The sequence below is a fragment of the Kryptolebias marmoratus genome, linkage group LG24, assembly GCF_001649575.2.
Source record: "Kryptolebias marmoratus isolate JLee-2015 linkage group LG24, ASM164957v2, whole genome shotgun sequence".
Classification (NCBI taxonomy): domain Eukaryota; kingdom Metazoa; phylum Chordata; class Actinopteri; order Cyprinodontiformes; family Rivulidae; genus Kryptolebias; species Kryptolebias marmoratus.
Window position 1 is genome coordinate 16,993,052 of NC_051453.1, and position 7,463 is coordinate 17,000,514.

Below are 7,463 nucleotides of genomic sequence, written 5' to 3' on the forward strand. Positions count from 1 at the left end.
AAAATTAAACGAAATAAACATTTGAAATATATGAGTTTGTATATAATGTATGAATATAATATACAAGTTTCACTTTTTAAATGGAATTACTGAAATCAATCTACTTTTTCATGATATTCTAATTTTATGACCAGCACCTGTATGTATGACTAGGTGTAAGTACTCGAAAAATTAAGTTTGAGCACAAGTGGCTTGCACGTCAGGCCCACCCTACAACACCTCAGGTTTTAAGTGTAGGCTTATCCGCTATAAGTAATGTGAAACACTAAGAGGAGTATGTCTGTCATTTACATAGTGAAAGCTTTATAAAATGGCTTTGCATTAACTTTCATTATTATTATTTTTTTTAGAATGGAGCTATTTTAAAGATGGTTTCTATTTGATTCTATGTCAAATAGAAACCTAATTATTTGGAATTATTTTTTGAAAATGCCCAGCAGCTGAGTCAGAAGCTGCAAATTGCAGCTTTAATGCCTGTCTTAAAAAGAGAAAGAAAGAAAGAAATCAGTTCTCCATTTCTTCTAGTGCTCTGAGAAACACCTCAAATCTGAGAAGCCACGACAGACTGGGTGTTGAGAGGAATTTTCTGGCTCTGTGTAGTCAAATCCCTGAGTCTTTGTGTCAAAATCGGGTTGGAGACTTCAAGAAGAGCCTGAATGTTAGCGTGTTTGAGAAGTGCCTATAATCAGATCTGGTTTTCTTTGGACAGAGTCAGTGTAACTGATTCCACCTGTTTCTTGTCTTTATGATCACATACACTAACCCCCTTGATGGCTGAGTATTCCTCAAAATGTCAAACGATTTATTTAAGGCATAGTAAGATATGCTGCGGTGTTACAGGATATCTACACATACAGAAGCAATTGAGCAGAACAGATTCTCGACTAGCGAAATGAACTCTTTACACATTCACTCACTCTTGTTTCATCCATGCTGCAGGATCCTTTAAACTACATGTTATGTATGTCTTTAAGGGAAAACTGTCATTACTGGATCTCGACTGTGTGGAAAAGCAATGGCACACTAGATTACTATGCAATTGTGGCAACACTGGTTATGTTTACGCAACATTTGAGAACCTGAGTGATAAGATTCACTGACAGACTCTTGAAATGTGGAAAGGTTGGGGTTTTTTTGTTACAGTCTCTGGTTTCACTTGAAATGTTAGTTTTGTAGAAGTTACTGAATTATCTGAACTGCTCAGAGTTTAAAAGACCAATTTTTTTGCAAAGAAGTCCTGGGTTCAGATACCCTGGCAAGCCCCCCACTTGTGTTATGGACCAATAAATGAATAAAGGGGAAGAGTAACACAACAGAGACAGTTGTTAATGTATGAAATGTTTATATTTCATGGTACAGTGTCTTACCAAATGTGGCGGGAGAAAGGGATGGGGTGTTGTGCCAAATAAATTATTGTAACGAACCAGAACCTGACTCAAAGGAACAACAACAATAAACACAACAATTTGATCTTCTGATCTAAAAGAAGTTAATTTTCAAAACACATACAGGGGATGGTGCCAACCTACTTACTCAGTGTGTCTAATAAAAGTGGAGAGAGACAAATATGCAGACTCTGCACATAACACCAAACAAGTTATAAATCAAAATATGTTCAACCATTGTCATAATTACTGAACAACAGCAAACATTTATGGGTCAATAAAACAGTTAGACACAATTATTGCCACTTTTGGAATAAACTGGAATTGTTTCAACAGCACTTAGACAAAACTAACTTCACTTGTGCTTGATTTTCAGTGTTCACATGTCTGTTTTACTCCATGGTAAAAAAAAATTAATAATAATCTACAGTAAGACATGAGAGTTGTATCAAGTCCAAAATGCATTTAATCTGGCTGATCTCTGGCACTTTGGAGAAATGCTTTAAAATACATCTGAGAAGTCTATAAAGATTTAAATCCACCAAACGGGTCATACAGAAAGCTTCAGCGTTCTGAAGTGGTGGTACAAAGAATGAGGAGAAGACCAGGATTGAGGAGGGAAAAACAATGCTTTCAACAACAACAACAAAAACTTTCAAAGAGAAGCCACAATCTGTCTGAGAAAAAGTTCTGTGGTCTGGGAAAATCAAAGCAGAACTCTTGGAAATGTAACTTATTAACTTGTTGACCAAATGAGGGCCACAAGGAAAAGAACATGCTAGCTGCAGGTTTTATCAAACTGTGGGGCCGCTGCGCTGCCTCTGATAGCAGAAGGATTAGGTGCTGCAAAGAAATGATGACATCAGAAGATTATATAGTGAAATGTGTTGCTGAACGCCAGAAAAAATATTCCAAGAAGAAGAATGTCAGTCTTTAACGCCGACCATGAAGCCTGCATCCAACACTTAAACAAATGGTTTTTAAAAGAAAACATCACGGACGGTTTTAAACTTGCAAACTTGTCAATGAAATTTGATGAAGATAAAGGAAATCTGCCAAAACAAATGGACTCTTGCAATTTAGATAACAGAAAAAGGTCAAATAACAAACAGGTTTAAGAGGCTGCAGGAAACATCGTACATGCTGTCACTGCTACAAACGCTTCTACAAACCTACATAACATACATTTTATTGGTGCACGTCTATAAGTAAGTAAGTTCAGGCATTTTAGGAGAGTCTGATGTTTTTATTTAATGATGCACAGAATTATTTCAGGTGGTGAGAGGTCTGGACTGCAGGCAGACAGGGCATCCAGTGGTCTGGATGAAAACTTTTGTTCTAAAACCTTTGTGTACTTTTTTGCATTGATGGTGCCTTTTTTATTTAAATTTTGGTTTGTCTGACCACAGAACAGTTTATTTGTTTTTTCCTAAAGATGTTACAGTTTTCAAGTTTAAAACTTCAACTTTTCCTAGGTTTTGTTGTGAATAAAACAGGTCTGTGAAATGTGCAAATCATTGCATTCTGTTTTTATTGACATTTTACACAGCGTCTCAGCTTCCTTAGAGTTGGGGTTGTAAATTATTCTGATTGTGCCAAAACTAGATTGGTTGCATCCATCTCTGAAGATCTACTGCATTATGTGCTTGGAAAAAAACAAAAAAAAACAGGAGTGCAAACACTGGCAGTGAGTTGATGGTTCACTTTAAATGAGGAAACTACACAGACTGCTTCACTCGTGTGTTCCATCAACCCGGTCTCACAGCCAAATATTTAACACGCAACACGCTACACCCAAACTTTATTGCAAAATGGTTTGGTCAAGTTTTGAAGCAGGTCCCAAACTGAATAACATGAGACATGCTTGGCTATGATTAATGCGATACCTTCTCTGCTACGCTTGACTGCTTCCTGGCACTCGCACTCGGCTTTCAGAAAACAACCCAAAAACCATTTAATAATCCCGACTTAAGAGCCTTTGGGAGAGAAGTTGCACTTTTTTTCCCCCTGGGGCTGTTGAAAAGGCAGGGGAAGGGAGAGATGGAAGAGCAACAGTAAATAACGTTACAGTATGAATAATGAGCTCCCTCTGTGCCAGGGCCTCAGCTGGACTAATGACAGAGACCTGTTTTTGATTAGCTCTCTCACACACACACACACACAATCTTGTTAGCATAAAGCAACACACAGAGACCTGCACACACTCACAAGAAAGATCCCGTATGTTTAGATAATCTGTTGCCCCTGGTTATCAGCCCTCTGTGCTCTGCTCCAAGGGCGTTGAGAAGGAAACAAAAGAGGCAGAGAGCAACACACACGCACAGTCACACATGAATTGTCAAGGATGTCTTCTGCTTCCCTCCTTGGGTGTCACTCTTGCCCTTACTGTGAGAAATCTGTAACTCAATCCTGCTTCTTTAACTGTAAGTCAGATGTTCCCACAGCTACACAATATGAGATTTGATAATCTAGCAAGAAATCAGTGTAAGGATCAATCATGGTACAAGACTGCCATCTGCTGTCTGCAGAAGGTCATTACAACAACCCAGCAGCCCTATCGCCTGAAAGGGAGGCAATCATGTTTTTGCCCATGTCTCTGTGTGTGTTTGTGTCTGTTAGCAAAATATCTTGTGACTGTAATGAAACCTGCAGAAAGTAATCACTGAACATCTTAACTTTTGGAGTAAATCCAATTCAAAACATCCACCACAGCTAATCGGCATTAACAAACACAAAAATGGCTGTAACTCAGTACTAATATTGAGCTAAAATCTAGTGTGGGAGTAGCTGACACACATATTGCATAAGACTGCACATAACACTATTATCCAAGATTAAAACAAAATGGCTACAACTCAATAAGAGATGATCTTGGCGTCAAACTCTGTTAAGGAAGGAATACTAGGCGTTTAATTTAAAATAAGGTTTCATTGTTGTGCTTTCAGATTGACATAGTACAATAATTTATTTATGTAGAATGTCTTTTAGGACTACAAATATATAACAAACATCATCCAAGTGTACATTTGAAGTTGTTGCTGCTGAGTGGAGCTTCAAAGTTCAATTCCTACAAATCTATTCCAGAGAAAAGACTTAAAAGTCCAGGACATAATTATAATGTTTACCATGTTATATATTTCATTCGTACTTGTACCTGTCAGCCTATTAGATTAAAACATCTTCATATAGTTTCTCGTAACCTTTAATGCTGATGATTAGGCAATAAAAAAGGTACGAGCAAACGTCCAAGGGTCCACACTGTACACCAAAAATCTGTGATACTGGAGTCAAATATATGCCAGACGCTGCAGTGCCCATTCGTGACCCTTCAGCTGCTTCCTTCGTGGTACTTTTGACGTTTCAAAGTGATTCTGAGCGTTTGTCGTTTCAGTCTCAGTTCCTCCCTGCAGCTCCCGACGCTGCTGGCAGCGAGAGCGGACGGAGTGGCGAAAGAAGGCGAGAAGGCATCGTAGCTCTCAGTCTGCCTCCTCCTCTTCCTCACCGCTTTTCCAGTTTTTTGAATCTGGCCTCTGTAACAACAAAGGGTAAAAAAGGATTATTTATTCATTAGAATAAGACTCAGATAACTCAAACTCAGTCAAATAACATTTACCTAACTGTATAGTTTGCAAGACTAAAAATACTTGAATACCTTCTCCTGCTGCAAAAGCTTTTAGAAGAGGCTGGTGGCTAATTTGGGTATTATTAGTTAGTGCTAAATACACACACAACAGTCAAAATAGCTAACACATGCAATAGCTAGCATGTCCAAATCAAGCAAAAACTGTTTTCTTAATGATACAAAACAGACAAACCATGAATCAAACACTACAAAAGTAAAACTCTGACTGAGAAAACATAACTAAAAGTAAGCTGGGCTGAATTAGTGTGCTCTGAATGCGAAAAGTGTTTCTCTTATCTTACAATAATTAATTCAGTAAACAGTACTGTCACGATTTAGCTTAACATGTATACCTCGAGTAACTTACCCAGCTTTTTGGAGTACGCATCAAGTTTGTAAGCAGCTTGTTCCAGCGCTGATACTTGCTCTTCAATCTTGTTTATCTGGTCCAAGTACGGCTGTAGGCTAGCATCTGAAGAAAACATGCATAAAATAAAGCGTTCTTCAGAGTGTGACGTGAACAAAAATAAAGAAATAAAAATACACAAAAGCACAACACTGCATTTATGATGATGACTTTAGGTCAAGATTAAAATATATATATTTATATCTTACACTTGTTGTTGAGATCTTGCAGGTTACGGCTAATGTTGATGCTGATGTCCTTCATCTCCATGTATTTCAGACTTGTGAGTTTGTTCATGTTCTCCAATAGACGGTAGTCTTCACATGTGGCTAAGGAGGGGGGAGAAAAAAAGGATCAAAGGGAAAACTGTGGTAATAAACGATAAGTCACCCTGCTGCTGTTCCAATGAAGGCTGCAGCAAAATAACCTCATTAAACCGTTCTACACTGCGAGCCATATCATAAGACAAAAAGATCATACGAGATGCTCTCAAAGCCATTTTGGGCTGAGCTGCAGCCTTCCTCCTGTCTAACCGATGCCATAGATTATACATAAAATGTGCCAGAAAGGAGATATGAATTAAACGTCTGCACAAAATGAGAGGAATGAGCAAGTGTTTACGATAAAGTTGGAAATGCAACCTGTTAGTTCTCCCTGCAGGAAGACGGCCATCTTCTCAAACATGTCGGAGCACAGGTCGTTGATGTCAGGTTCTGCAGGCTCCACAGCCTCCTCTGCAGTCTCCACTCCTCCATCACCTGAGAACATAGACCAAGATTCAATAAATTCATCCCGCTTCTTGTTTCTGTTCAGAAGCTTGCACAAAGCCACAGGCGCACAGCAATGATAAACAAAAACATTTGAAACTGTAAGGCTACTCGGGGAAATGAGGCAACCCACGTCAAAATAAAAACATGTTACTAAATTAGCATGTAAGCTACGGAAGTGCAGAGAAAACGTAACGAACTGTTTGTCCCGGGCTTCTTGGGAGCTGTCACCGGACTTTCCGCTGCTTCGTCCGGACCGTCCGCCTGAGCAGGACCGCTAGCTGCCGCGCTCAAAGCCGCTGAAAGGGCCGCTGGTTCCCTGGAGATGCTATCCATGGCTGCGGCTTCATCACCAATTGCAGCCATTTTGTTCCTGTTTGGATTGTCTTTCCTCACGTGACCCGAGCGTTCACGTGACTTCCGTCAGTTCCTCCCGCCAGCACAACCACCGCCTCTACGCATGCGCAAAGCCACGCCCTTTGAAAAAAATCCCTTTCGTTGTTAAAAAAAAGGCTTTTAAAATTAATATTTAAACGCTTAGTGCATTGTTATTAAACTTTAATACACATTTGAGTTGTGTGCACAAGCGAGAGTCGCTAAAGGTTAAAAAAGCAAATGTATTTCACGGGTTTTGTGTAAGCTTGTAGTTATGATTTAAATTAGTATTTTTATTTTAAAAACTGGTAAAATTTAAAACATTTTCACTTACCTGAGTTCAAACTGGAATATTAAAACAATACGACACTGTACAAGTCAGTTCAATATTATTTTTTATCTCAAATTTGATCAATATTGTGTCCAGTGGTTGTCATTTTTTTATTATTCACGTGTTTGAGTATTAATGTTAAAATGTTTAATAAACCGACTTTAAAATCAAATTAAATTAATTAAACAAATGCAGGTGTTTCATTGTTACCTGTTCTGGGAATCAGTCAGACAGCATTAGATGCCAGATTCCTGCTGAGGAAAAAAAAAAAGTTTAACAAGATTGAAGGGTTAAAAACAAATTTCCAGGATAGATAACTTTTTTAAAAATACTATTTATTTCATTAATAGTTTCATTAATGTTTCTAGATGACTTTTAATTATTTGTTTTATTAGGGAAAACTTATTCATTAATAACTTTTTCTACCACTGTGACTTGGTGTTTTAAGCAACTACTCTATACTCTCTCTGTTTATACACACACAGAGACAGGCGCGCACACACACAGCTGGTAAAAATTATATTTAACCTCAAAATCTGTACAACTTCTGCTAATCTTGGTGTGCGCGCTCCCGCCG

At 38.4% G+C, this 7,463-nt stretch overlaps 1 protein-coding gene across 1 annotated transcript; it reads right to left on the bottom strand.

Annotated features, from left to right (window-relative positions):
• Nucleotides 1-4,324: 4,324 nt before the first annotated feature.
• On the bottom strand, nt 4,325-6,580 carry bloc1s2 (biogenesis of lysosomal organelles complex-1, subunit 2). The gene is made up of 5 exons (XM_017428759.2): nt 6,381-6,580; nt 6,055-6,171; nt 5,623-5,742; nt 5,375-5,479; nt 4,325-4,915 (listed from the first exon to the last, which is right to left on the bottom strand). Exons 1-5 carry the CDS (start codon nt 6,544-6,546, stop codon nt 4,884-4,886), a joined length of 540 nt encoding a protein of 179 aa, XP_017284248.1. The 5' UTR covers nt 6,547-6,580; the 3' UTR covers nt 4,325-4,883.
• Between the last annotated feature and the right edge of the window lie 883 nt (nt 6,581-7,463).

Excerpts from the sequence above, each read along its gene's own strand:
- bloc1s2 (XM_017428759.2), bottom strand. The coding sequence starts at position 6,546 with ATGGCTGCAATTGGTGATGAAGCCGCAGCCATGGATAGCATCTCCAGG. Across the intron at positions 6,172-6,380 it reads CAAGAAGCCCGGGACAAACA|GTGATGGAGGAGTGGAGACT; the intron begins GTTCGTTACGTT and ends CTATGTTCTCAG. Across the intron at positions 5,480-5,622 it reads GCAAGATCTCAACAACAAGT|ATGCTAGCCTACAGCCGTAC; the intron begins GTAAGATATAAA and ends TGTTTTCTTCAG.